General features: G+C 44.0%; 1 protein-coding gene and 1 long non-coding RNA gene across 5 annotated transcripts in view; one reads left to right on the top strand and one right to left on the bottom strand.

Annotated features, from left to right (window-relative positions):
- LOC310833159 (hemicentin-1-like) overlaps positions 1 to 15,303 on the bottom strand; it is a gene marked incomplete at its 3' end in the record, with an annotated part of 104,920 nt that overhangs the window by 21,160 nt on the left and 68,457 nt on the right. For all 4 annotated transcript variants that reach the window (XM_083715587.1, XM_083715588.1, XM_083715590.1 and 1 more), the window contains exons 7-8: positions 3,109 to 3,453; positions 2,689 to 2,991 (exon numbers count right to left, since the gene is read on the bottom strand). In XM_083715587.1, coding sequence (XP_083571713.1) covers positions 2,689 to 2,991; positions 3,109 to 3,453 — 648 coding nt within the window. The remainder of the gene's footprint in view (positions 1 to 2,688; positions 2,992 to 3,108; positions 3,454 to 15,303) is intronic.
- LOC310833534 overlaps positions 5,403 to 15,303 on the top strand; it is a 37,875-nt gene continuing 27,974 nt past the window's right edge. Inside the window, exon 1 of the long non-coding RNA XR_014558758.1 lies at positions 5,403 to 5,417. This is a non-coding gene — a long non-coding RNA (uncharacterized lncRNA). The remainder of the gene's footprint in view (positions 5,418 to 15,303) is intronic.

Below are 15,303 nucleotides of genomic sequence, written 5' to 3'. Positions count from 1 at the left end.
AATCCATGTTAAACTCCTTGCTGAGAATAAATCAAAGCCTCTCCCCAATTTTCCATGGTAACAGACAAAATAACATCGCAGTGGCTACACATGTCTCTTTCATTTTGCAGGGGAGAACAATAAGAAATAAGTCCGTATCTTTTGGGATTAATAACAAATGACATCCCCATAAATAAGAAAATGATATTCTTATATGCATCCGCTGCCACAAGAGTTCTTATAGCAAAGTGGGGCTGAGAGACTCCAAAGAAGTGTGACTGGCCCAAGGTCACCCAGCAGCTGCAGGTGGAGGAGCGGAGACGCGAACCTGGTTCACCAGATTACAAGTCCACCACTCTTAACCACTACACCATGCTGGCTCTCAAGAGTCCAGAACAGCTGGTGAGGGGAGAGCGCAATCCTGTTGGGTTCACTGGGGGAAGGATGTGGGAAGCAGAGCCCTGTGGCCAGAGGCCTGAATTCTTCATTCACTAGTAGGAAAGGGGAGGGTTCAATTCTGTTCACTTTAACTGGGCATGGATGTTCCCCTGATGGGAACAGGGTCTTGGCACAAGCTGCCTGCCTCCCCTTGTGCATAGTTCATTTGTTAGGTCTTTTGATCAGGAGGTTTGGGTCACTGGCCTGTTTGTTTGTTTTTTAACCCAAATCATTTTTATTGGTTTAATGTAAATACAAGGACAACATATAACTATAGTAACTTGTCCAGTTGTACATTCCTATTAAGTTTCATGTGCAGAACACAGTATGCAAACAATACATTTATTTATGCATTGTCAATTCAAGTAGCCTCTCCACAGAGATTCTTATCTTGTGGTTGGAATAAAACTTACCAACAAAGGTTAAAGCTCTGGTTTTCCCAGTAGTGATGTATGGAAGTGAAAGCTGGACCATAAAGAAGGCTGATCGCCGAAGAATGGATGCTTTTGAATTCTGGTGCTGGAAGAGACTCTTGAGAGTCCCATGGACTGCAAGAAGCTCAAACACATCCATTCTGAAGGAAATCAGCCCTGAGTGCTGCTCACTGGAAGGACAGATCCTGAAGCTGAGACTCCAATACTTTGGCCACCTCATGAGAAGAGAAGACTCCCTGGAAAAGACCCTGATGTTGGGAAAGATGGAGGGCACAAGGAGAAGGGGATGACAGAGGATGAGATGGTTGGACAGTGTTCTCGAAGCTACCAGCATGAGTTTGACCAAACTGCGGGAGGCAGTGGAAGACAGAAGTGCCTGGCGTGCTCTGGTCCATGGGGTCACAAAGAGTCAGACATGACTAAACAACAACAACAACATTCTGTCTCATTTTATAAAGGATAAGAATGGAAGGCAAGTGTTGCCAAAAGTGTCTATCTTTGAAGTGCTTTTATTTATCCTTCTATGGTGAGTAAAGCATTCTGATAGAGCCTCATTCCAAATGTTATTTACCGAGATTTCAATGGGGATTTCTATAGGTTGTTTCCAGTATCAGGCTATTGTAAATCAGACTGCTGATAATAGTAAAAATACAAAGTCTCTCCCTTTAAAGTTATTGTTTAAATTTGAGTCTAATGTTAACAAGGCAAGGAAGGAATTGCTGTGTAATTTTGGAAACAGCGTGAAACACCTTTTCCCAGTAGGAGTATTACAACATGGAGCTCCACCATACATGGAAATGCGAGTCTTTCCAGCATAAGGGAGAGATGCTAGAGTTTATATTGGTTGGAAGTGATGGAGTCCAGAGCCAGCGAAAGGTCATTTTAAGAGAAGCTTTCTGCAGGCAAGCAGAGATGGTTCGTAGGTACGGGTTGTGCCAAATTGATGGCCATTTATAATCAGGTCACTGGCCTGTTTGAAATCCGCTTGTTCTTGCTGTTGCTGTTGTTTCTTTAAAAATAACTGATTGCAACATAAATGCCTCCCAATTGTATCAGATGCTTTAATTGAAATTATCTACCAATCTCCCCTTCATTCCTTTGCACACTGATCATCTCACCTCATCATCAGCATCTTCTGTGTGGCTCCTCTCTGAGTTCAAAGAGCGAATACCTGTGGAGTGCAAAATGAGACACATTATTGAGTCCATGCACTGACCAGTCTCTGCCTCTCAGGATAAGCAAAAAAGGTAGAGATATATTAGGCAGGAAGTCGCATCTCAGGAGAGATGGGAAGAAGATCAACAGAGATGGTACTACCTCTTCTATTCCCTTCTTTTCTTATCTTCCAGCACATCCCCATCACGATCACCAGAAGAACTATGAGGGCAAGGATAAGCAATAGACTCCAACTTGAGGGTCCAAACTGTTCACCTGTAATGAGGAATAAGAGTCTCGCAGAACATGAACCCATGACCCTGAGATTCAAAGTCTTATGCTCACACCTGACTGAGAGCAGTTGAATAAATAACAAAAGATAAGGAAGTGCTGCTAATCTGTCCCGTTTGTATTGCAATAATTTGGGCTGTGAATGCCTGTCAGGCAAACTCCCCTGCCCTGAATCAATGTCTTAAGCTAGGAATAGGAGGACATGGGGCAGCAGCAGCAATTCACAGGATCAGGGAAGTCTTCAAGGAGCACTGTGTATGTTCCTATCCTGCTCACAAGCATGCAAAGAGGAGCATTTATTAATACAAACACAGCTCCTCGAGGGCCAGTCTGCATATTTACCACCACAAGCACCTCCTCTGGATAATGAAGGAAAGGATGTATTGCTCACCTTCATCACTCTGGCAGATCTTGAGCAAGTCAAATGAGGCTCTCTTTTGATCAACAGGATTGCTGGCCTGGCAGGTGAATTTCGAGTCCAAAGAACTGTTCCAGAAGGAGACACGGAGCTCCCGGCCATTGTCAGAAACCTGGTACTGATTCACACTCTTTCCTAATGCCCTGTGCGGATCCCCCGTTTCCCAGGAGACCTTGAGCTCTTCCCTTCCAGGTGTGTGGCATCGCAAGGTCACATTACATCCCCCTGGAGTCTTGGATTCCACTTGGTGGTCTATCTGTGGTGTTGGCACTGGCTCTGTGGAACACAAATGAAAGTGACATGAAGCCTTTGTCCCACATGCCCCTCAGTACATATGTAGGAAAATGCTGTTGATCCTATTCCTTTATCAAGACAGTGATAATAACAGCTTACCATAAACAGTGAGGCTGAAACTCTGTTCTTGAAACAGTGCCTTAGTAAACCAGACGCGAGCTGTGTATATCCCACTGTCATTCAACTCCAGGTCCTTGAGCCTCAGCATTTTCTGGTTCGCCATGTCTAGCCGTTGTCCAAACCTATCAGTGGGATTTGAGTGATCTGGTTTCCCATGTCTGTCTTCACTAAGCCAAAAGCCCAGGCCATCCATTTTTGGACAAAAGTCCCATTCTATTTTCTTCACTATTATTCCTTGGGATACATTGGCAGGAAATGAGACAGATCCTCCCAGGATCCCATTCACCTGATGGGTTGGATTCCCTACTACATGGCTTAAAGTGTCTTTTGAGGGGCGGGTGGTGGGGAAAGAGATACAAACAAAGGTGGAAATTAGTCATTATTTTTTTAGTAAAGTGTGAACTCCATCTGTAAAAAAACAACCAATTAAACACTTCAGTCTTTTCAAAGCAGCCCACTGGTCATATTTTAGGGAACTCTTCTTCTGTGTATCTCTTGGATCTGTGTAATTGTCACAAGGAAAAATTCTGAAAAAGAAGTAGAATTTCCCCAAACAAGGAACAAAAGTTCATTTATTTCACTTTGTAAGATTTATAAACTGCTTTGTGGTAAGAAAGTCTCAAAGCAGTCTACAAAATGTCTGCTGAAAACTCAACACAGAAAGATCTAACCCAGTGAAAAATTATTCTAAGCAGCAATCTAAAAACCATCTGCATGTGTGCTTCACGAAAAAATGATTCTGCACTATTTTCTTGTGAAACCGAGATAAATTAATACAGAGTTAAGAGAAGAAACTGACTCTGTTCCACCAAGATCCCCAGTTGCCTTTTCCTGCTCATTGGTTGGGTCCTCTAATTCACTGTTGGCTCTAAACTGATATTTATTTTGTGTTGGTGAATAACTGACACATCACAGGAAAATATCCCGCAGGAAAACATTTCTGCCCTAGAGATGAGGTTGACTTGCAGTCAGCATGTCCTGTGCTTTTATTCCATTCCACTCCACACCTTCAGGGGAGATGATCACCACCATCATTCATTCAGATTGTCCTCCCAAGTTCAGCTCAGTAACAAATATCACACATACAATTAAACTCTCAAAAGCTTTTTGTTGGAGCTTCCCTTGAAGCCAGCCAGGGTGTTCTGGGAGGGGTCCAACTGGGGAGAGGAGGCCCTGAGTGCTAGTAACCAATATTGCCAATAATCAGAGTCATAGCTAGGCAATCTTGCAGCCCTGGCACAACCGTCCAGATTGCACCCCTAGCCATGGACAAATTAGCTCTTCTTTTGCCTCTCCTCTCCCTGCATATCATATAAAGACCCTCTATTTAAAATCTTTTCTTATGAGGCAATAATCAATCTTTTTATTTATACACATATTTATGGACATATTTTTACCCGATTTTGTGGCCCTTTGCTTGCGCCCCTAGTGGAGGTCTTCCTCATCACCCTCTAGCTACCAATAATTCCCCTCTTCATGGCAAATCAAACTCAGAATGCCCCCTCCATGTATCTAGGTGGGGGGGGGGTTGTTTTGTTTTTTGAGGGAGAAAGCAGGCAAGTCCTTACCCAAGGAAGAGTAGAGCAATAGTCTGAAGAAGAGGCCTTCTGTGAGAAAACTCCATCATCATATCTCGCCAGAGGTGCAGAGAGCCATGAGCGGCAGTGAGGTACCAGACTAACTGTTTTGGGGACTCACAGATGGGGAGACTTGCGCCTGTTGAGCTCAGGTCCTGCCTGTGGACTTCCCATTGAGGCATCTGTTTCACCACGGTGAGGAGAACAACTTCATTTTTCTGCACAGGATAGATGCTCTAAAATAAGCCAGTTCATCCATCTTATAAGCATTGCCCGACTACAGAGTCTTATCAGCAAGAGTTGTGAACTTTTGAACATAACTGTCATCTCCTCCCGTCTTCCCGCTTCCCAGCAGATCAGATCCTCCTCTTTATACCAGCAAGGCTGTCTGTGCTTGCTTTCCCTCCACTTCTCATGCAAGCAAAACTGTGTTTTTCCTTCATTGCTTCTGACTCCTTTCACTGCTCTTTGTTCCTCCCCTCATAAACCAGGAAGGATCAGTGGAGGAGGAGTGTGTGAGCTCAGGGTGCTTTTTTGTGTTATACACCTGTTTGTATGCCTGTTAAAGGTTTCTGTTAAGAAAAGGTATTTGATTCTCACCAGCATTTGGAGATCACCAACCTTTCGGAGTCCTGCAAAACCATTGCAAAGGAGAGAAACACTTGCAAATGTGCAGCAACACTTCACAGCAGTGAAGACTGTTCCTTTAGGGTGAGTGGGGCACTGCCTATGCCTGCTTCAGCCTTGTCCTTAGCCAGTTTCTGCCTGCCTTCTTTTTTCACTTTCAGCTAGCCCTGGCACTGCCTCCTCCTTAACATCTGTGTTACTCTTGTAGCTCAGTATTGCAGGCGGGGACAGAAATAGAAATAGTTAGCCCTACTAATCATTGGCTCAGGTGCCACCTATAGTTGGGCTCTCTAACATCCATCTTCATCACATGCGCAGATTGCCCTGCAAATAGAGCTCAGTACCAAAGATCATTGTGGCATTGCCCCACCCTCACGGGGAACTGGGTGTTAGTAAGCAAGATCAGCTGTCTCAGTTACTTCCCTTTTGATTGGGAATTATAACAAATATAGAGTAAGCCATCTGTGTCAGCAATGAAAGCATTGCGTTGACTGGGTTTAAACTATTTTGATATGAGTCTTGATCAATCTACACCTCTGCATCCCTGTTCCATTTCTCTCTCCTCACATGTCACGTACACAGCAGTTGCTTCACCAGGCAGGCATCCTGGGCCATAAAGATAGTGGGCAAGTTTCTTTGATGTAGTTTTCTTATATATTTATCTTAAGATGTTAATCTTGGAGCCAGAAAACAGATCTCACATGAAGGTGATAGTGATCCAGTCTTTCTGGCCATCCTTCTTATCATGTTTACTACTCAGCTCTGGGGTTGCCAGATGCTCCTCTTTGTAGTTCTTAACTTATTTACCCCATGCTAATTAGTGTTGTAGTGTAACCTTTTCCCCATGTGGGGTTTGATGAAATGCTCAGAAGAAATGTGATTGGTTCTCACGAGCACTGTCTGAAGGATTCTTTTGTTAATAAAATGGCCTGGTGAGGGGTGTGGTGTACGCACTTTACTCCAAGAGCCTTGCTGGTCAAAGCCTCGTGTCTTGTTTTTAATCAGGGTCCAGTCCTTCCTTTGGCCTCAGAACGCAGCATAATGGATAAGAAAATATATGTTGGAGACTATCCTGGGTGTCAGACCTTCTCTCAGACAAACAAAGATGGTGCAGTAATGCAGTGAAAATAACAGCTTCTGAGAGCAGGAGAAAGCACGAAAATGTGGAAGCGTAGGTACTCTATACGATTGGATTACATCAGGAAAATGAAAAAATAGAAGGAGAACTAATATCTCACACAGGAAACATATTGGATACAAACTCCCTTTGCAGAAACAAAAGTTAATAAATTTGCAACTACGAATGAAAGTCAAGAAATCAGTGGCTGTTAAATAAAGGATAAAGATTGGAACTACTGTAAATGGATTAATCAAGAAAGCAGAAAGGAATAAGAATGTTGCATCCTGAAACCCTGCTCATGGGAAGTCACCTGAAATTGTTTAATTCAGTTTTTGAATAATTTTTTAATTGGATTGTAATTTTGTATTGTGGTAATGCAACTTTTATTGGATTTGTATTAAAATAAAAATTAGTATACAGAAAACGCAAATGGATAAAATACAGAATGTGACAGTAAATTAAAAAATGACAGAAATAAACAATCTGTCAAACACAGAATAAATTCAATAGTTCCCACCCCCACCCACCCCTAAAAACTAAGGCTTAAGTACATAAATACAAAGCAACACAAGAGTTAACTGACAATGAAGTTTCTGGCACTGGCTAAGAACTGGGCAGTGTAAGTGCAGGGGCACCATATAGCAATTCAGAGAGAATTTAGGCAGGAATAACCAGCAGCACAAATATAAGATGGGGGATACATAGCTTGCTAGTGGTTTGCTTAGTGGGGAACCCTCCCCACTAAGACCTTTCTAGGATCCTCCCTCTGGCTGGCTCATTGAGCTCCCCAGGGTCTGTCCCAGTCTAGCCAGTCCCTCTGGGGCTTCTCCTCCCTGTCCCCAGCCTCCTCTGGCCTGCGCCCCAAAACCCCTGGGCCCATGACAACCACCATAATTGTTTGGGCAAGAATGAGAAAGCAGTGGTAGAAAGAGGAGGTGGTCTGGTGTGGTGGGGGCTCTTATCAGTGTGAGCCCCCAGCAGGTGCCACACCACATTGATCCTGAAATTGGGGGGGGGGTGTTCAGGGAGGAGGCCTATTCTCCAGATGAACTCAGCATTGTCAGTTACTTTCCCCTTCACCCTATGCACCCAGCTTTTCTTTGCAAGGACTTACCTAGGGAATAGAAGATCAATAGACCAAAGGAGAGAAGGATCGCGAGGCTCCTGCTCACAAAATTCATGAATATTTCTTGTCAGGAATATAGGGAGCCTCAGGTGTGGCTGCTGCTGGTGGAGAGTTGATTCGCCAACAGGGTTCTGCTTTTATTCCCAAGCATGAGAAATGCTGCATGCATGTCACCGCCCCAAAGCTCTTTTTAAGAGGGAAAGGTTGCAGAGTAACTGAAGGATGATACAGTCTTCCAGACTGAAAAGGGTATGAGTTAAAAATAGGAAATGCTCACGAGGTGCCCACACAGAAATTCAATACAGTGGTATGTCAGGTTAAGAACAGTTTCAGGTTAAGAACGGACCTCCAGAATGAATTAAATTCTTAACCTGAGGTATCACTGTACAAGTTGCAGGTCTTCTCTTTCACAGTATGACAACATGAGGCATTAACTTTTCTGTATCTATGTTGAGTTTAGCATCTATGTTGCTTTTAGCACTTAGTTTGAAACAGAATCATAGAATGGTAGAACTGGAAGGGTTCCCAAGGGTCATCTAGTCCAACCCCTTCAATGCAGGAATCTTAGCTAAACCATCCATGACAGATGAAATCCACACTTGTCTGAATTTTGCTTTGCTGTTCAGCAGTCAATTGATATATACAAACATGCATGTACTGGGAAAATGTGTGCACATCAGTGCATGAATGTTTTGTATGCATTGATCAGAAAGTGCTCCAAGCAATACAAACATTAGTGAAAATAGAACAACAGTATAGATCGATCTTAGGGGATGAGAATTTGGATAAATTGGGTTATTGATGAAGAGTGTAATTTGGGGATAAGAACTTGTTGAATTTAATTGCTTATTTGGAAGATTTGGAACACAAGAGGGGGTAGGGAGGGGAAGTCCTAGTTATTGGCAAAAAGTTTATAGATTGGATTTAATTTGTTTTGATTTGTTTTAATTTGGAAAACTTTAATAAAAATTATTAAAAAAAAGAAAAGAAAATAGAACAACATATGTTAAATTAAGCAAAATTGTTTTCCTAAAATGGAGGGGGGAGTGATGGGACCCTGTGGACACCAGGGAAGGTCTCTGTAGGCAAATGTGCATCCAGGGTCTGTAGTTCAAGTTTTTTTGAGGGGTTCTGGGGCAGAAAAAAACACTCCAGGGTGGATATGGGTGCTGCTGCCCCACATCCTCCCTGTTGAACTTGTGATTCTCTCTCTGTCTCTCTCTCCTTTTGAAACATGACACCTGGAGAATTTCTTCCCTTGAGACTAAATACAAGTTCAAGCTTCTCAAAAGCTCTTCCTCTCCTCCCTCGTCAGCAAGAAGAACTGGCTCATGTATAAATGCCAAAATGTTTGCTTTGCACTTCCAAGGGACCAATCTTTCAGGGTTGGCAGCACTACTCTTTGGAATTCCTTCTTAGTGACACCAGACAAGAACAGTCACTCTGCTGTTGTTAAAATATTTGCCTCCCTACCTTTTAGTCTCCCTGGTAGGGAAAATATATCTCCTTCCCAAAACAAATTTTCTCTTTCCCCCAAAAAATAATTTGTATAAATTCTCCAAATTATTAATTAAATAAAATTACTTTAATATAATTTCTTGCAATTTCTTAAAATCAGGTTTCCCACTCCTGTTGCAAACATGCCAATCATTTCCTCCCTTAGCTGCATGATTTCTTATTTAGTGTTCATAAACAAAATATTTTCTCAAATTCAGCCTCTTGCCAGATCCAATAGGCAAGCAGGACCTGAGCACCAAAATGCTCTCTCCTTCTGTGCTTTCCAGCAGCTGTTATTCAGAAGCATGGCTGCCTCCAATGGAGGAGGCAGAGGAGAGCCATCCTGTCTAGAATCCCTCAACAGTCTTCTCCTCCTCCACAAATGTATCTCATCCAGGATGGTGGTCTTCACTGCCTCTTGTGGGAAGATGCCTCTCCTGTGGGCGGCTTAGTCATGCTGGCCACATGACCCGGAAGCTGTACGCCGGCTCCCTCAGCCAGTAAAGTGAGATGAGCGCTGCAGCCCCAGAGTCGGCCACAACTGGACCTAATGGTCAGAGGTCCCTTTACCTTCTTTATACACAAGCTAGATTGTGTGCAGAGAAGGACAACCAATATGATCAAGGGTTGGGAACAAACCTGTACTTGACCTCAGGCTGCTCCAGTTTCCCATCTCTGAACTCACAAAGGTGATATGCCCCGTGGCTTGTGGTGTAGACGTCCCAGATGATTTAATGACCATTTTCCCTGGAAGTATATTTACAAGAAACAAGTCGGATCCTCCCACGATCCCCTATGTCTCACAAGACTTTCCAGGAATGACCCCGCCCCTTTAAAAAATATGGTTTATTGACCTATTAACACCTCCAGTCTGCATGGAGGAAGTTCAGATCTGATGGCATGGTAATTTCATGGAGCAGAACCTCAAGCTGATGACACCTTGCCCAAAGCATCTGTGTGCCTCTGAGACGCACACCCAGGTCAGAATCAGGATGTGGCCAGGCCTCTGCGAGTTCCTGGATGGAGCAAAATTGCAAGCAGGTCTGGATTTTATTGTCTCCAGAAGCTGCAGTTGTGAGGCCTGCAGGGTTAAGGATACTGCCTAAGGACACACTTTTCAAGGGCTACTCCTTCCTCTGAGGGATCATCCATACTTCCGCTTGCCCCATGCCTGGAGAAGTGCTTGTGATTCCCCACTGCTTTCCCAGGGAAAACCTGCTCTTTAGTGGAAAACCCCATTGCTGCTTGCTCTGGTTAAGCACCAAAGAGCAGTTTCCCCCAGGGAAAAGCAACAGAACAAAAGGAAGTGTTGATAAGCCAGGGGTGTGAATAAGCCCTGAGTCACCTTATGGAACCAGCAATCACAGAACAATACCACCATTGCCCCTGGAGTTTGCCTCAGGTGCTAAAATGTCTTGGGCCAGCCCTGCCCACCCCTCCATGAGTAATTATTATTATTATTATTATTATTATTATTATTATTAATAATAATACCCCGCCCTCCCTGGCCAGAGCCAGGCTCGGAGCAGCTAACACCAGTAAAATTACAATAAAACCACAATGGGGGGGACAATTTAAAATACAGGTTAAAATACAATTTAAAATGCAGCCTCCTTTTAAAAGTAGTCCATTGATCAAAATCATAAGGGAAGGGAAACATAGGGGTCAGACTGAGTCCAAACCAAAGGCCAGGCGGAACAGCTCTGTCTTGCAGGCCCTGCGGAAAGATGTCAAGTCCCACAGGGCCCTGGTCTCTTGTGACAGAGCGTTCCACCAAGTCGGGGCCACTACTGAAAAGGCCCTGGCCCTAGTTGAGACAAATCTAACCACCTTGCGACTTGGGACCTCCAAAGTGTTGTCATTTGAGGACCTTAAGGTCCTCCGTGGGGCATACCAGGAGAGGCAGCCCCGTAGTCACTGCATTTTACTTCTTTATTTTTAAAAAAGCACTAACCAGAGTCCAAGCTAAATAGGAAAAGATTGGCAAGGCAAGGCAAGGCTGGGAAAATCCAGCCAGATGGGTGGGGTATATATAATAAATAATCGTTATTATTATAAGGCACCTGGGTTTAAGGACCCAGAGACCTGTTATAGGAATTTTAAGATATTATATATGTTATGTACTGAGTGGAATAGGATCCAAAAGGGAGCAGTCTGATTGGTCCTAGAACAATAGGATTCAGAATGCAGCAGTATGATTGGTCCGCAGGAGCCACCCAATCCAGCTCCAGGTGGAAGTGAATACGCAACCTGATGGGCCTACGGGAGAATCCCAGAATTAGCCAATCACATGCGGCCCATTGTGTAAATAATGTATATAAAGCAGATATTTTGGAGAAACTTTCATCCCTCACTACTATGAGCTGAATAAAGAGCATGAAATCCACACTTGACTCCGGGTATATTTCAATATATATAAAATAAATGTTCAAAACTGTACAAGGCAAACTCATACATAAATATATAAACCTCATGTCTGGTAACAGTACAGGAAAACAGTCCTAAAGCCATTTTGACTCTTTCAGTCACCTCAAATATTTCTCTGCACGGAGGAAGGAAATGGAAAAGCCTCCCCATTGTCTCTTCTCAAATCCTGTCTTAAGGGTGTGTCAGTGTATGAATAGGGTGAGACTGTGACCTGGACTCAGGAATTAAGTAGTTATCATCACAAAAGAATAGCCAGGCTGTCCAGGTAAACCCATCAACATCAATAAAGATCCGGCTTACTAGCTGCTTTGCTTCTCTATATTCTCTGGTTGGCCTCTGTTATTTTCTCCTACTGATAGAGAACCTACAAAAGGACTCTGTGTGGGCTCTTGGGTACCCTATAAGGGAAAAGGAGCAGTCCCCCCCCCCCTTCTAACAGGCCTGTACTGTTTCCAGCAACAGGAAAGCTCAAGAGGGGTGCCTTAAATACTGCTGCTGGTGATGAAGCCATTCCTGAGATTCCTTGCACTCGAGGAATTGGTATGTTTTGGTATGTTGCTCTCTGTCGTGGTCACAAGACCTTTGGGGCCAGTGTTAAAGGCTGCTGGGTTGGCTGTAGCTCCGGCTCAACTGGCAGCGATGAGAGATCTTCAGTGGGTCTTTCAACAGAGAGACCCTCAGTGAATTCCTCAGCAATGGCTCCCAGAGATCTTACAGATGTCTTATGTTGTGCCTGAACTCCCATGTTGGTCTGTGGGATGCAGTATTCAATCTCTGAGGGCTCTGTGTCTGAAACTGGAGAAGAATTGGGAGAAGGACAGCATTCCCTGGGTGGTGTGGAACTGGTCGTTAATTCCTCTCTGTCTGAGTCAACCTGGAGGGGAAGAGAAATTATGACAGTAGGAACTCTGGAGATGCAACTTCTAAAAATAGTTTCTGTGCATTTTGTCCCACCTGGACCAAATTAAAGTCCTGTCCAAGTCAAGTGTTCTCCAAGAAAGGATACCAATTTGCCTAAAAGCAAGCATTTTTCCTGCACCTCAGTTCCAGCTTTAGGGGTAGCTTTCTAGTTCCACGGGCTCCTGGAGAACTTGCCATAACTAAGACCATAAGAGAGCGGGTGGGATTGCCCATTTTGAATGGACAAAAGTATGTCATTTCCATTCTCCAGAACGGGGAGGGTTCAATTCTGTTCACTTTAACTGAGCATGCATGTTCTCCTGATGGGAAGAGGATCTTTGCACAAGCTGCCTGCCTCTGTATTTAAGGTTATTGTTTAAATTTGAATCTAATGATAACAAGGCGAGAGCTGAATTGGGTGGAACACATTACAGCGTAATTTTGGAAATAGCGTGAAGCACCTTTTCCCAAAAGGAGTAGACCAACGCACAACTCCATCATGCATGAAAATGAGCCTCTCTCTCCACAGCCTTTCCAGCATAAGGGAGAGGTGCTGGTGATTATTTTGGGTGGATGTGATGGAGTCCAGAGCCAGTGGAAGACAATTTTAAGAGAAGCCCCCTGCAGACAAACAGAGATGGTTCATAGGGACAGGTTTTGCCTGATTGCCATTTCTTATGGGGTGACTGGCCTGTTTGAAGTCTGTTTGCTGTTGCAGATTGCAACTTTAATAATCATTCCATAAGTAATAAATGCCTCCAAACTGTATCAGATGCTTTCATTGAAATTATCTGCAATCAACTCCATCATTACTTTGCACACTGGTCATCTCACCTCATCATCATCATCTTCTGGGTCAATCATTTCTGAGTTCTGGAGTGTAAGAGTACTCTCCCCCTTCTTTTCCATCAAAGAACCAACACCTGTGGATGCAACATGAGGCACATTATTTAATCCATGGCACTGACCAGTCTCTGCCTTTTGAGATAAGCAAAAGAAATGTAGAGGTATATTTAGAAGGAAGCCCCCATCTCAGGAAAGAGGGGAAGAAGATCAATAGAGATGGTCCTACCTCTTCTATTCCTTTCTAATCTGATCTTCCAGCACACCCAATTCACCATCACCATCACCATTATCAGCAGAAGAAGTATGACTGAAGAGATAAGCAATGGACTCCAACTCGAGGGTCTAAACTGTCCACCTGCAAAGAGTAATAAAAGTCTCTCAAATTATACTCCAGTGACAACCATCAGAGTGATTCTCATAGAATTGCAGTTGGAGGATGGATGGCATGTAATGGATTGAGGTTGAATCCTGACAAGACAGAAGTACTGTTCTTGGCGGAGAGGGGGCGGGCTGGTGTTGGGGACTCCCTGGTCTTGAATGGGGTAACTGTGCCCCTGAAGCACCAGTACACAGCCTGGGAGTCATTTTGCACTCACAGCTGTCCATGGAGGTGCAGGTCAGTTCTGTGTCCATGGCAGATCCATCTGGTACACAGGATGAGACTCTTCCTGCCCACAGATTGTCTTGCCAGAGTGGTGCATGCTCTGGTTATCTCCTGCTTGGACTACTGCAATGCGCGCTATGTGGGGCTACCTTTGAAGGTGACCTGGAAACTACAACTAATCCAGAATGCGGCAGCTAGACTGGTGACTGGGAGCGGCCGCCGAGACCACATAACACCGGTCTTGAAAGACCTACATTGGCTCCCAGTACGTTTCAAAGCACAATTCAAAGTGTTGGTGCTGACCTTTAAAGCCCTAAATGGCGTCAGTCCAGTATACCTGAAGGAGCGTCTCCACCTCCATCATTCTACCTGGACAATGAGGTCCAGCGCCGAAGGCCTTCTGGCGGTTCCGTCGCTGGGAGAAGTGAAGTTACAGGGAACCAGGCAGAGGGCCTTCTCAGTGGTGGCTCCCACCAGATGTCAAAGAGAAAAATAACTACCAAACTTTTAGAAGACATCTGAAGGCAGCCCTGTTTAGGGAAGCTTTAAATGTTTAATAGGGTATTCCAGCTGAACTATTTAAAATTTTAAAAGATGATGCTGTTAGGTGCTACACTCAATATGCCAGCAAGTTTGGAAAACTCAGCAGTGGCCAGAGGATTGGAGAAGATCAGTCTACATCCCAATCCCAAAGAAGGGCAGTGCTAAAGAATGTTCCAGCTACTGCACAATTGCACTCATTTCACACGCTAGCAAGGTTATGCTTAAAATTCTACAAGGAAGGCTCAAGCAGTATGTGGACCGAGAACTCCCAGAAGTGCAAGCTGGATTTCGAAAGGGGCAGAGGAACCAGAGACCAAATTACGAACATGCGCTGGATTATAGAGAAAGCTAGAGAGTTCCAGAAAGACATCTACTTCTGCTTCATTGACTATGCAAAAGCCTTTGACTGTGTCAACCACAGCAAACTATGGCAAGTTCTTAAAGAAATGGGAGTGCCTGATCACCTCATCTGTCTCCTGAGAAATCTCTATGTGGGACAAGAAGCTACAGTTAGAACTGGATATGGAACAACTGATTGGTTCAAAATTGGGAAAGGAATACGACAAGGCTGCATTTTGTCTCCCTGTTTATTTAACTTATATGCAGAATTCATCATGCGAAAGGCTGGGCTGGATGAATCCCTAGCCAGAATTAAGATTGCTAGAAGAAATATCAACAACTTCAGATATGCAGATAACACAACCTTGATGGCAGAAAGTGAGGAGGAATTAAAGAACCTTTTATTGAGGGTGAAAGAGGAGAGCGCAAAATATGGTCTGAAGCTCAACATCAAAAAAAACGAGCCACTGGGCCCATCACCTCCTGGCAAATAGAAGGGGAAGAAATGGAGGCAGTGAGAGATTTTACTTTCTTGGGCTCCATGATCACTGCAGATGGTGACAGCAGC

This window comes from Podarcis gaigeae (assembly GCF_964106915.1).
Source record: "Podarcis gaigeae genome assembly, chromosome: 16".
NCBI lineage: Eukaryota > Metazoa > Chordata > Lepidosauria > Squamata > Lacertidae > Podarcis > Podarcis gaigeae.
Note: the sequence above shows the minus strand (reverse complement) of the source record. Positions and strands in the feature narration are given on the sequence as shown.